Source organism: Mustela nigripes, chromosome 7, assembly GCF_022355385.1.
Source record: "Mustela nigripes isolate SB6536 chromosome 7, MUSNIG.SB6536, whole genome shotgun sequence".
In the NCBI taxonomy this organism is placed as follows: Eukaryota; Metazoa; Chordata; class Mammalia; order Carnivora; family Mustelidae; genus Mustela; species Mustela nigripes.
Window position 1 is genome coordinate 88,758,110 of NC_081563.1, and position 13,908 is coordinate 88,772,017.

The 13,908-nt window shown below is 35.4% G+C and overlaps 1 protein-coding gene across 2 annotated transcripts in view; it reads left to right on the forward strand.

Annotated features, from left to right (window-relative positions):
• Window positions 1-13,908, forward strand: part of LOC132021656 (E3 SUMO-protein ligase RanBP2) — an 84,544-nt gene that overhangs the window by 43,414 nt on the left and 27,222 nt on the right. For both annotated transcript variants that reach the window (XM_059406387.1, XM_059406388.1), the window contains exons 8-18: window positions 701-788; window positions 2,754-2,963; window positions 3,901-4,082; window positions 4,167-4,342; window positions 4,531-4,654; window positions 5,540-5,701; window positions 5,962-6,099; window positions 6,187-6,333; window positions 7,194-7,373; window positions 7,456-7,539; window positions 11,814-11,949. In XM_059406387.1, the coding sequence (XP_059262370.1) occupies window positions 701-788; window positions 2,754-2,963; window positions 3,901-4,082; window positions 4,167-4,342; window positions 4,531-4,654; window positions 5,540-5,701; window positions 5,962-6,099; window positions 6,187-6,333; window positions 7,194-7,373; window positions 7,456-7,539; window positions 11,814-11,949 (1,627 nt within the window). The remainder of the gene's footprint in view (window positions 1-700; window positions 789-2,753; window positions 2,964-3,900; window positions 4,083-4,166; window positions 4,343-4,530; window positions 4,655-5,539; window positions 5,702-5,961; window positions 6,100-6,186; window positions 6,334-7,193; window positions 7,374-7,455; window positions 7,540-11,813; window positions 11,950-13,908) is intronic.

The window sequence follows — 13,908 nt, forward strand, 5'->3', positions numbered from 1 at the left end:
TCAGTGGAGATATGCTTTATCTGCTGTTTAATATCATTTCAGCACATTAATATCTACCTCACTCTCTCTCTCACTAACCACACATTTCCATTGAATGGTTAAATAATGGAAACCTCCTGGATGCTTGAGTTTTATATTATCATGTTTTTGTAAATATCAAATGGTTATAAGCTTACAGGGGAAGCATGGACTGACACAGAAGTCCTTTAAAAAAAAAAAAAAAAACAGATTAGGCCAGCTTCTTTAATGGTAGAATTTTCAGACTCTTGATCAAGGGAATGCTGTGGCATTAGTCTATTTGCATTTCAGCTAGGCATTAAAACCAAGTCTGTCTTTAAACCATTTAATTCTGATGAGGAAGAATTGAGTCCTTTTGCACTCTTGGCTGTCCCACTTTATCCCAGGGGTATCCCACATTAACCATACTCTTTGAAAATGTACTGTCTACAGTGCGGCATTTGAAGGTGCTTTTACAGTAATAAGTAATTTCTTCAGAAGTTAGTTTTTGTAGGCATCTTTTACATATTATCTAAATTCCTCAATTCCCAGTTTTTTCCACTTGGAATAGCGCAGCTCTAGCTAGGTTTAACCATTGGCTAACTGTTCGTCATTAGAAAAGTACAACGTAATAGAAAGGGACATCTTACTATTAGATATATGGGTATCACTAAATTAAGACCTTTGATTCTAAAATTATCAGGTTCCAAGACCAAAGATTAAGTTAATAAAAGGAGAAGTTGGACAAAATCTGGTGGAAATGATGGCCTGCGATCGTCTAAGCCAATCAGGTAATAGTAATGTTTAATTTTATTTTAAAAAGAAAAAGGAAAATTTCTCTGTTAGAAAATTTATGATAATCTGTTTAGGAGATAATTTGTTATAATCACTTATTTCTCTTTACCATATTGGGTGAGGGCAAGAGATAAAGATAGAATTAGAAGAAATTTCTCCTTCAGAAGGTAACAAATGTTTGATACTTTTTGCTCCTGGATGGAGAGAAACTCTTTAACCCCTCCTTTATCTGGCTGCTAGAGCCTTCTTCTGAATATTTTAAAGCAGTTCCTGAACTAAGACTAATTAACTGATTTGCCAGCCATTTAGCATTGGTAATTTTATAAGATACTGCTATGGGGGATATAAAAGTGAAGAAGTCATGGATCCCTTAAGAATCTGACGACAAGTAAAGAAGATGGAAGATATATACTTAATTACTGGTAGGCTTTTGGAATTTGTAAATTTATTCCTGGTTTTGATTATTTGAGATGGATCCTAAAGGTCTAGAGCATATTATCTGGTTTTGCTAAAGCAGACCCTTCTTTCAGGATGTTTGTGTAGCTAGCGAATCAAGCAGTGAACTGAAGAAACATAATGCTTCATGTAAGAAGCAGTTTTAATATAAAATTAAATGAACTTCTTATTGATCAAGTAGTAGTATTAAAGTTACTCTAACCTTTGTCTGTGGTTAGGTTACTGGTCAAGGCATATATTGCTCCTCTATCCCACAGCTTGTTTTTTTGTAGGAGGTGGACTTCCAGTCCTTGAAGAAATGACTGCATTTTTTTTTTTAAATATCTGTCATCTATCTTTGCAAGACTGACATAGATGTTTTTGCAGTGTCAGTTAGTAAAATGAACTGTGTTTTAATCTTTGATCTGGATGTTCCCGAACTTGTCTGTAAATTTTCGGAGAGCTAAGTCTGATCTGACTGACAAGCAGAATTATTCCAAAGAGTGGTGTTTTTTTGTTGTTGTTGTTGTTGTTTTTTAATCTTAAAGAGCTTAATTGAGATGAAATTGACATTGTATATAATTCATATAAATGTACAACTCTGGTTTTTAGTGTGTTCACATAATTGTGCAAGCATCAGTGCAATTTATTTTAGAACATTTTCATCACCTTTTAATGAAACCTCATAACAATTAGTAGTCACTCTCCATTTTCCCCCAAACCCTCTAGTCATAGGCTACCACTGATATTCTATCTCTTTAGATTTCTTTATTCTGGACATTTTATATAAATTGAATTATACGACATGTGCATAGTGGTTTTCAAGGTTCCACCATGTTTTAGCATATACTAAAACTTCATCCAAGGGAGTGTTTTAAAAATAGATTCCTCACCTCTCACCTGTGGAATCAATCTCTAGGAAGTACAGCCTGGAAATAATTACTTTTTTTTTTTTTTTAAGATTTTATTTATTTGACAGACAGAGATCACAGGCAGAGAGGGGGGGGAAGCAGGCTGCCTGCTGAGCAGAGAGCCTGATGTGGGGGCTCAATCCCAGGATCCTGGGATCTGACCCGAGCTAAAGGCAGAGGCTTTAACCCACTGAGCCACCCAGGTGCCCCTGGAAATAATTACTTTTTAAAAGCTTTTTCAAGGATGATTCTTAGCAGCTAGGTTTGAAAATCAGTGTATCAGATCAGAGAATTTGAGCTTGGCTGTACTCTCCTATGGCCACTTAAATGATATACTTTCCATCTAAAATGTAAATACTTTAAGTACTTTTGGCATTTTTCAGACATCCTATGGTCTCCTTCTTTTCACTCTAGCAGGTAAAGATAACTGTTAAACCTGTAATCTGTGTTCATTTTTTGCATAAGCACCCTTTTTGTTCAGTTGTAGTTGCTGGGTTGGAGGGTTAGCTCTGAGATAATCAAGTTTTTTTTCTGTGGGGTATATTAATGAAACTGTTGAGAGATGTGAGTAAAAATAATCTGTTTTTTAAATAATGGAAATAATTTGTTTTTCAGGACACATGCTGCTAAACTTAAGTCGTGACAAGCAAGATTTTTTAAAAGAGGTTGTAGAATCCTTTGCCAATAAAAGTGGGCAGTCTGCGTTGTATGATGCTCTGTTTTCTAGTCAGTCACCTAAGGATAGATCTTTTCTTGGTAATGATGATATTGGAAACATTGATGTACAAGTGCCAGAGCCTGATGATTTGGCTAGATATGATGTTGGTAAGTTCTATCTTCTAAAGTAAATATTTTGTATCTTAGTCCTTTTATTTTAGGAGAATAAGAGCAAAAAGAGAAATAATCTCATAATCTTACTACCCAGAAATAATGACTTAATATTTCCCTGTATTCCTTGAGGTATTTTTGGGTGGGGGGGGGGGTTGGTAGTGGTAGTGAGGGGTTGGTAGTGGTAGTGATGGAATGCTATTCTTCTAAATAGTTGTTTATACTGTACAGGTGGTTGTCTTCTATCATGAATTCTTTCCCTGTTTATCTGTTTCTGTAAATAACTACTTTATTGGCAATATAATTTGTTGTATGAATTAGCCATAATATGTTTGCCACTTTTTGCTGTTCTCAGATGTTCTCAGATGTTTTTGTTTTTTCGCTGTGAAAAATACAGTATCTCTGTTTCAGATTTTTCCATAGAGTTTTCTAAAACCAGAATTATTGGAGTAAAGTTGATGAGTACCTTTAAGTCTCATGCAAATTGCCATGTTACCAGAAAGGCTGTACCTCTTTATGCTTCTAAAAGCCCATACATTTTTAGGTATTAATTTTCTTGTGGGAAAAAAGATCTCTTTACTACCCCAAGGGATTAATGTTGTGGAATCCCACTGTTGTAATGACTCTACTGAAAATCCGTTGTTTCAGGATTTCATACTGTGTGGCTTCTGTCACTACTGTGTTCTGTTGAGTTCTAGTGAGTACCTTTTTTTCTTAGATGGACTTGAAAGGAGCTTGTTTTTAAAATTCCCAAATATGAAGTGTGACTGCCTTTAGTAGGAACATGAGACTTTGGTTAGCATAGAATTTGACCCAGCTCTGATACAGAAAAGCAGTTATAAAATTCAGATGCATTTATTGTGAGTAATTGGCAAAACTTATGGCACAAGCAAGATTCCCAAAACCTCAAGCCAGTTTTTGCTCTTTATTTCAGGTGCCATTCGAGCACATAATGGTAGTCTTCAGCACCTTACCTGGCTTGGCTTACAATGGAATTCGTTGTCTGCCTTACCTGCAGTTCGGAAATGGCTAAAACAGCTGTTTCATCATTTGCCCCAGGAGACCTCAAGACTTGAAACAAATGCACCTGAGTCCATATGTATTTTAGATCTTGAAGTAAGCAAAGACTTTAACAAATTAAATTTTTGAATTTTGTTTAATTTTTTTCTAACCTAAATTGATTTTCTTTAAATAAAACAGGTATTTCTACTTGGAGTAATATATACCAGCCACTTACAATTAAAGGAGAAGTGTAGTTCTCACTGTAGCTTCTATCAGCCACTATGCTTGCCACTTCCTGTTTGTAAACAGCTTTGTACAGAAAGACAAAAATCTTGGTGGGATGCAGTTTGTAATCTAATTCACAGAAAAACAATGTAAGTAGTAAAATAAAAACATTTCTTTAATTTATAGCCTAAGTTTTTAACTTAAAAACCTATTTAAAAACTTAATGCCTAGGTATCTAATTCTCATGTGAAGATTGAGTTTAATTTTCATGTGATTAACACACATGTAAGTTTTGGACTGTGTGTTTATAAATCAGTTTTATGAAACTTTTTTTTAGACCCGGAACCACAGCAAAATTGCGACTTCTAGTTCAGCATGACATAAACACACTAAGGGGCCAGGAAAAGCATGGCCTTCAGCCTGCCCTGCTCGTGCATTGGGCAAAATGCCTTCAGAAAACGGTGAGTTCACTGAAGTGTAAGAATTTTTAAGAACATTATCTGGTTTTTAAAAATCAGACTTATCACTGAGTCTTAAATTCAGTTCAAAGAAATAGTATCAGTTTATTCACATTATGCCAGGTGAAATGTATTTTTTTTAAAGCTTTTATTTATTTATTTGACAGATCACAAGTAGGCAGAGAGGGAGGCAGAGAGAGAGGGAGAGGGAAGCAGGCTCCCCACTGAGCCAAGAGCCCGATGCGGGACTCGATCCCAGGACCCTGAGATCATGACCCGAGCTGAAGGCAGCAGCTTAACCCACTGAGCCACCCAGGCGCCCCTGAAATGTATTTTTTTAATTCTTGCCACAAAATGGTTAATATTTAATACATAAGTACCTAGAATAGTACCTGGCACAGTAAACATGACATAAGTATTAGCTGTTATTATTACTTAATAATTAAGTTATGATAATTATTATCCAGCCTCAAATTTTTTTTTTTTTAAACTGTTAGTAACAGAAGGCCTTGTAGGTTAAGGGTGTTAGAGATTTTATAAATATCTGAGGTCTGTTCTTTGGCAGGGTTAGGTGTGGATGTTAACACTGCGACCAAACTGTGACACTCTGACAAGTTTGGGCTATGTAAAATGACAACTTTTAAAAAACAGATGGGGTTGTTGCCTCATTAGGTAGTATCATTGAAAGTGTTTAAAGGGTGGGTCTAGAATGATCACTGGTATTGTGGTTGTTTATTCCAACATTTGGAAAGTGAGTTCTGTGACTTTTGAGATTCTGTTTTGCCTTGATTTGAAATTTTAATCAATTGTTCAGACCATTTATAAAGGAATTTTTAGATTCTATTATTTATGTTCCTTAGGTTGTGTGCTTCTAACTTTCTATTTTAGGGCAGCGGTCTTAATTCTTTTTATGATCAACGGGAATACATAGGCAGAAGTGTTCATTATTGGAAAAAAGTTTTGCCAATGTTGAAGACAATCAAAAAGAAGAGCAGTATTCCTGAGCCTACGGACCCTCTGTTTAAACATTTTCATAGTGCAGACATTCAGGTAATGGAGGATCCCTTTGTGAATGAACTGGAGATACGGATTTCCAGTTTATAAACAAAGAAATAGAGGTATAAACTGCTTAAATCAATTGCTGGCTCTTTGATCCTTGTCTTGTTCTCAAAATCCACTAGCTGTCACAAAACATGGCAGAAAAGAAGGCTGAGCTGTTAATTAGGTCCTGTAAAATCTTTGGGAAATCACTTGGGTTTGATATTCTGGGGAGAGAGGCAGCTGGACTAAAAATTACTTAATGTGTTTAGGCATCTGAAGTTGGTGAATATGAGGAAGAAGCACACATAACATTTGCTATATTGGATGTAGTTAATGGAAATATAGAAGATGCTATGACTGCTTTTGAATCTATAAAAAACGTTGTTTCTTACTGGAATCTTGCACTGGTAAGTAGATGTTGGTATGTGAATTAATAGTTTTGTTTTGTTTTGTTTTAAAAACCTTATTGTTTCATGAAAGCATTCTTTGTGTAGATTTTTCACAGAAAAGCAGAAGACATTGAAAATGATGCCCTTTCTCCTGAAGAACAAGAAGAGTGCAAAAATTACCTGAGAAAGGCCAGGGACTACCTAATAAAAATTTTAGATGACAGTGATTCCAATCTTTCAGTGGCCAAGAAGGTAAGCTGCAGGCTCTTTGTACTTTCTTACTATTGCTGAGTGGATGGTAAGTAGTTTTACTTTGGTTTTATATTTTGATAATTTCAAAAGTAGTAATATTTATAATTAGTGCACAGAAATGGTGTGTAAATATTAGCATTGCTTTTGTGTCTTAGGTTTGATATTTCTTAAACTTGGGTATCTAACTTTTTGTTCTATAAAAATACTTGATAGAGAATTTAAAACGGTTTCTAATTATTGTTATCTTGACAGTAATGAAAACAAATATTGCAGCCTAAGGACTAGTTGTTAATTAATTTGGCAGTTAAACATTTCACTGAAATTGAAAGTAGTTGCTGACACCTTCAGAGCATTTCTTCTCATCTTTTCCATTTGCTATGGATTATCTTTTTTCTGTCAGCAGTTTGAGACTGTCGTGTTGGTATTAAATTCATTTGTGTTCAACCTTCCAAGTATTTTGTTGATTAATTCATGCTGCTGCTCTTATGTTAAGATTGATACTGTCTGTCTTATCTTTTACATAAGATTGATATTGATACTGTCTTTATAGTGTCTGTGTTTCTCTCTCCACTCAAAATTAATAAAAATCAGTAGGTTATTTTGTTCTTGTGCAAAAACTTCCCAAGTTAACATTCCTCTGCCATTATTATGGTTAACAGAAGAGATAGACTTTAGAGTCAGAAGACTTTAGGTTACACAGCGGTTTCATGTGTGTTCTTATGTTAAGTATAAATTGCTTATTACACAAAAGTGAACATAAAAGCAAATTAGTAAGATAAAGTTTTTGTATTTATTTCAGAGTTGCTAGTTTATTTTTGCAAACTAAAGCCTTTGATTTGGTGCCCTTTTTTTTTTTTTAGTTGCCTGTGCCACTGGAGTCTGTAAAAGAGATGCTTAATTCGGTCATGCAGGAACTTGATGACTATAGTGAAGGAGGTCCTTTTTATAAAAATGGTTCTTTGCGAAATGCAGATTCAGAAATAAAACATTCTACACCATCTCCCAGCATATATTCTCTATCACCAAGTAAAAGTTACAAGGTAAATAGAAAGAAATGAATCACTTGATTGCAGAATGTTTCTGTTCTAAATGTTTTAAATACTTTCTTGTTATTTTCTTTAGTATTCTCCCAAAACACCACCTCGATGGGCAGAAGATCAAAATTCTTTATTGAAAATGATCTGCCAACAAGTAGAGGCCATTAAGGTAAATCACTTAATATCTCTAAACTGTGCCTCTCTTAGGCCAAGATTTCTTCCTTGACCACTCCCTCACTCCCTTGTAAACCTGTCCAAAATGTCCCTTTGCTGTGCTACTAGAGTCATACTATTTTGTATAATTTACCTTGACACTTAACCATATTATTTCTCTCATTTTTAAATTTTATTTATTTATTTATTTATTTTTAAAGATTTTATTTATTTATTTATTTGACAGAAATCACAAGTAGATGGAGAGGCAGACAGAGAGAGACAGAGGGAAACAGGCTCCCCGCTGAGCAGAGAGCCCGATGCGGGACTCGATCCCAGCACCCTGAGATCATAACCTGAGCCGAAGGCAGCGGCTTAAACCACTGAGCCACCCAGGCGCCCCTAATTTTAGTTTTTTAAACTTTATTTTAATTCCGTGTAGTTAACATAGTATTAACATTAGTTTCAGGTTACAGTTTATTCACAGTATAGTGTCTCAGCAGTTCTGTATGTTGCTTGGTGCTTATGAAGATAAATGTATTCTTTTTAATTTTTTTCCAGTTTTTTAATTTAAATTCAATTAAGTTAACATATAATATATTATTAGTTTTAGGGGTAGAATTTAGTGATTTATCAGTTGCATATAACACCCAGTGCTCATCCTATATCGAGTGCCCTCCTTAATGTCCATCACTCAGTTATCCCTTCCCTCGACCCATCTCCCCTCCAGCAGCCCTCAGTTTGTTCCCTGTAGTTAAGAATCTCTTAAGTTTGCCTCCCTCTCTGTTTTTATCTTATTTTTTCCTTTCTTTCCCCTTTGTTCATCTGTTTTGTTTCTTAAATTCCACCTGTGAGTGAAATCATATGGTATTTGTCTTTGACTTATTTTGTTAGCATAATACCCTCTGATTCCATCCATATCTTTGTACATGGCAAGATTTCATTCTTTTTGATGGCTGAGTAATATTTCATTATATATATATATATTAATAATATATACACACACACACACACCCCACATCTTCTTTATCTGTCCATCTCTTGATGGACGGGCTCTTTCCATAGTTTGACTATTGTGGACATTGTTGCTATAAACATTGGGGTACATTGTGTGTTCCTTTGAATCATTATGTTTGTATCCTTTGGATAAATATCTAGTAGTGCAGTTGCTGGGTTGTAGAGTAGATCTATTTATAACTTTTTGAGGAATCTCCATACTGTTTTCCAGAGTGTCTGGCTATACCAGTTTGCATTCCCACCAAGATAAATGTATTCCTAATCCCCATCACCTATTCTATCTGTTCCTTCGCCAACTACCCCTCTGATAGCCATCTCTCTGTTCTCTATAGTTGAGTCTGGTTTTTTCGGTTTGTTTCTTTCTCCCACCCTTCCTTTGTTTTTTTAAATTCCGCATACAAGTGAAGTCATGTGGTATTTATCGTTCTCTGGCTTATTTCGCTTAGCATTATATTCTCTAGATCCATCCCCATTATTGCAAATGGTAGGATTTCATTCTTTCTGTGACTGAATAATACTCCATTGTATATTTATATACCACATCTTTTTTAATCCATTCATCTATCATTGGACACTTGTGCTGCTTCCTTATCTTGGATGTTGTAAATAGTGCTGCAGTAAACATAGGGGTGCATATATCTCTTCGAATTAGTGTTTCCAGATTCTTTGGGTAAATACCCAGTAGTGTGATTACTGGTAGTTCTGTTTTTAATTTTTTGAGCAACCTCCAAACTGTGTTCCACAGTGGCCGCACCAGTTTGCATTCACACCAACAGTGTGCGAAGATTCTTTTTTTCCACATCCTTGCCAACACTTAACTGTTTCTTATGTTTTTGATTTCAGCCATTCTGACAGGTGTAAGGTGATATATCATTGTGATTTTGAATTGCATTTCCGTGATGTTAAGCATCTTTTCATGTGTCCTTAGGCCTTAACCGTATTTTTGAAATCACTTTTTTCTGCTTCCTCCACCAGCTGTGAATCCTTCAAAGGGAAAGACTCTTTAATCCAAAACATAGCAGCATTCCTGATATAGAGGTGGTTCCCAAGTGACTGAATTGAACTAGTGAAATAAACTAATTATATGTTGGTCTAGGAGTTCATTTCTCAGACTGATTGGTGGTGTGTGTTGTATTTTATAGCTAGGTCTGAATTTCCTATCTTTTTGGTACCTTTATAAGAATTTGACTTAATCATGTAAGGAAATGGTTATGTCTTCATGATTTTATAAATTCGCTGTATGAAAGTCATCTTAATTCTTAGGCTCAAAGGAGCTTTATTTACTTCTTTGGAATTGGGAGTACATATGTAGGTTGTTTCAAGCTTGTTGGGTAAGAACTAAAGCACTCATACTTTTGAAGTTATTTTAAAGGATATTGTGATTGTGTGCAGCTATTAAAGTGTTATCAGCAATGTGTAAGACTTAACAAAAGTGCTGTTGGGAGGGGAACAAAATTTTGAATTTGTGCAAATATTTTGTTTATTTTATGTAATCGTGGCCTATTATGATATTACATACCATCTTGGCTTACCTTATAGGTTTAGGCACCCAGCGTTGTATTCTGTGGAAGTATAGTGGAACATTATGTTACTGAAAAGCTGAGGTTTAGTACTAACTCTGCTACTAATTAATGCTCTTGAGCCAGGGGCTGCTTTTCTTTTTGCTTGGTTTCTCATCTAAAATGTGGGAATTATTGAAATCAGTTCTCAGCACATTTTCTAGTTGTTTGAATTTTAAAATTATGATTATAGCATTAATTGCGTGTTCAAAACTGTAGTGACTACAAAATTTTTCCAGGTGATTCCATTAGTTTCTTATTTTTTTTTTTGGATGTGTAGCTTCTGGGCTAAATACAGTAGATGGATGAGTGGGGAAAATCCATTTAATTTGAAAATTCAAGGTATCTTTGACCTCCATATTTATGGCTTTTAGGAAATATCTATTTGGAAGCACTGTTAGTGGAAGAAAGTAAGACATGCTGTGTCTGTGACCTCACTTAGAGCTGGTTGGATACCTAGACCAATATACAGATATTTGATACTATTTTTTAAAATGACTGCTAATTGATACCACTGTAGTTTCTTTGGAAAAAGAAATAGTTTCTTGATAAGTGCATGTTTTGTAAGGGACATTTTATAGTTTCTGTGGTTGGGGAGGGTGTTGACATTTAGTTGTCTGTAAAACAAATAGAGATCTGGTAAGTAGCTACATAGTTACCATTAGAAAGCAGTGTGTCTTCTGTACATGTAGGCAGCAGAGTGGTAATAAGAAAACATATTTGGGGTAAAATCTGGTTTGAATTCCAGCTGTGCTATTTCCTGCATCTTTTATTTTTCTCAAGATGTGAGTTGATACTGCTTATTTGTATAAGGATTAAGAATTTAAGTAAAATATCTGGACTCTATTATTATATACATAATATATTCTGAGCAGATACCAGTTATTTTCCCTTTCCTAGTGCATCATTAGAGCATCAGCTTTGAAAGATGTGTAGTGTTTTGTTACATCATTTGTGTGTAGGTCGAAAGCTAGTATTGGGAGGTAGTTTAGAACATTGAGTAGCCTAGGTGGACTGGAAGGGAAAGCAGCATGGAAAGGAGGTTCTGGAAGGGTGTTTGGAGCAATACTTCTGAGGACCAAGAATATCAGAAGAGTTTAATTTGTAGGCACTTGTGTTTTTGAACAGGGAAGTGTCTTATCTAGAGCTCAACTTTAGGGGCACCTGGGTGGCTTAGTTGGTTAAATGTCTGCCCTTGGCTCAGGTCAGAATCCCCAAGTGTCCTGGGATCGAGGCCCCCATTGAGATTCCTGCTCAGTGAGGAGTCTGCTTCTCCCTTTTCCTCTGCCCCTCTGCCTACTTGTGCTGTCTCTTGCTCCCCCGCCTTCTCAGATAAGTAAATAAATAAATAAAATCTTAAAAAACAAACAAACAAAACAAACCCTTCAACTTTGGAAAAATTAATTTGGGCACATGTGGAATGAAATGGAGATAAAGCCATCTAGGAGGTTATCAGTTTAGGTGATAGCTAACTAATCTAGAATGAATTAGGTAATATGGTACTAAAGAATGAAAGAATGGGAGGAAATAAGTTTTAACTAATTAAGGATCATTTACTTAAATGAGCATGTGATACACAGATCGATTGGAAATACTGAATCTCTAAAAACACATCATCGAGTATTTAAAATATTTAAATTTAAAATATTTGTTTGCTCTATCACTATTTCTGAGATAATACAAGTGCTTACAGTTGTTTTCTTTCTTCCAACAGAAAGAAATGCAGGAGTTGAAACTACATAGTAGTAACTCAGGGTCCCCTCATCGTTGGCCTCCAGAGAATTATGGACCAGATTCAGTGCCTGATGGATATCAGGGATCACAGACTTTTCATGGGGCTCCACTAACAGGTTCGCAACTGGATAATCCCAGATTTTAGTAAAGTCACTGTACTTCTTCCTCTTTTACACAGATAACTTGTGAACTCACCTTGTCTATATACATTTGTTTATATACATGTTTATACATGTCTGCTTATATGTTTCTTAAGCCATGTTTGGTATTACTGAAATTTTTTATAACTCCAAGCAGAAATAAAACAAGCTTTATCTGTTCCTTTAATACATCTGTCAGAGAAGCTGAGACTATTCCTGACTTTGGAAAATGTTACGTGATATTATTTTGCATTAAGAGATGGCTAAGTAAAACCTCAGGATTTATTTTGGTGATATACTTAGAGGACATTCATAGGAAATCGTGTTTATTTTGAAATACCATGGTCATACAAAGAAGGAAGGAGTTGGAGCTGGGCCATATTGGAATTTGAAGTTGTGCTTTCTATTTCTAGTACATAGTGACCTCTTGAGCCAGTTTGTGTGTTTGAAATGTGGAGATAAAACTTGCCTCACATTATTGTGAGCATTTGTGTATGTGTAGGTGTATATTAGAGTGTCTAGTAAACATTTAATGCACCAAGGGTGTCCCGTGGGTTCTGTGTGCAAAAGTGCTTTGTGCATGTAATTCCCTTTAATCGTGGTAACCCAAAATGGTAGATATCATTATTATTATTATGTTTTTAAAGATTTTTGTTTATTTGAGAGAGAGAGTGCATGAGCAGGGGGTTGGGGGCGGAGAGGGAGAAGCAGACTCCTTGCTAATCAGGGAGTCTGAACACCGGGCCCAGTCCCAGGACCCTGGGATCCTGATCTGAGCTGAAGGCAGATGGTTAACTGACTTTACTGCTAAGGCACCCCATGAATTCTGTTTTTATAGATGAGGAAGTGGGTTTAGAAAGGTAATGTAATTTATCCATTATTGTACAGCTAATTATTGGTAGAGTTGGGGTTCAGACTTCAGTGGTCTTAACTGGGAAGCCCCTTGCCAGTATGATATATTGCCCACAGATAGCCAAAAATGATGATAAAAGCAGATTTGTTGTTTGACATGAGATAGATTCCTGAAATGGTAGTACTGTGCTTTTTTCTAATTGGTTTTAATCCAGGGAAGATTTAGAATAGTGTGTTCCAGTTTAGATGAGCACATTATGTGATGGTTCATAGGGCTGTACTGAAGGCAGCCTCACTATCCTCTTTTGACAGTGTCTTCTAATGTAGGCAAAATAATAGGAAATCCTGTAAAGTTATAAATCCTGTAATGTCACAAGTGATAGATAAATTTATGAGATGTGTCAGGAGTTCATACATTGCTCACTTAAAAACTCTGTGCACTATATAGTGTCTGGCTTAGAGAAGTCAGTAAACTGGCTAGCCTTTTCTAGGGCTTTTTGAGTGCTGTTTGGAATTGATCGTTTGGCACCTTTTGAGTCACAATTTCCATTTCTTCTGTGTATAGACATAAAAGGTCTTCTGGTTGTTAAACATAACATTCACATTGTCTCATTTTATTCTTGCAATTACCCTATGAAATGTATAGAAGCAGCACATCCTCATTTTACAACTGAGAAATAGGGAGACCCCTAGTAGCTAATTGACAAGGTCGCAAAGCAGCTTTGTGGCCCCGCAAAGTGGAGAGCTCAAGTCCCGTTTTGCATTCCTATGCTCACAGATTTTGTTTTTTCTTAATGAAAGTAAAAATATACCAAAATGTTTCTTGTCTTTTTAAAATAAGATGATTGAAAACAATGATTCTTAAGTTTATAGGAAAAAATCAGAAGTACTAGCAATGTAAACTAAAAACTAACTATAGGAGTTAGAGTGCTATTAATTAACATTTTGGAGCATTTCCTTCTGATCCTTTCTCTTTGTATATGTAAAGAATTTTTAGTGAGATTTTTATCATTATGTTGTATGTAGATGAGTAGTATTTTTAAATACTAGAATTCTGAGCATTTTCTTAAATATTTTGAAAAT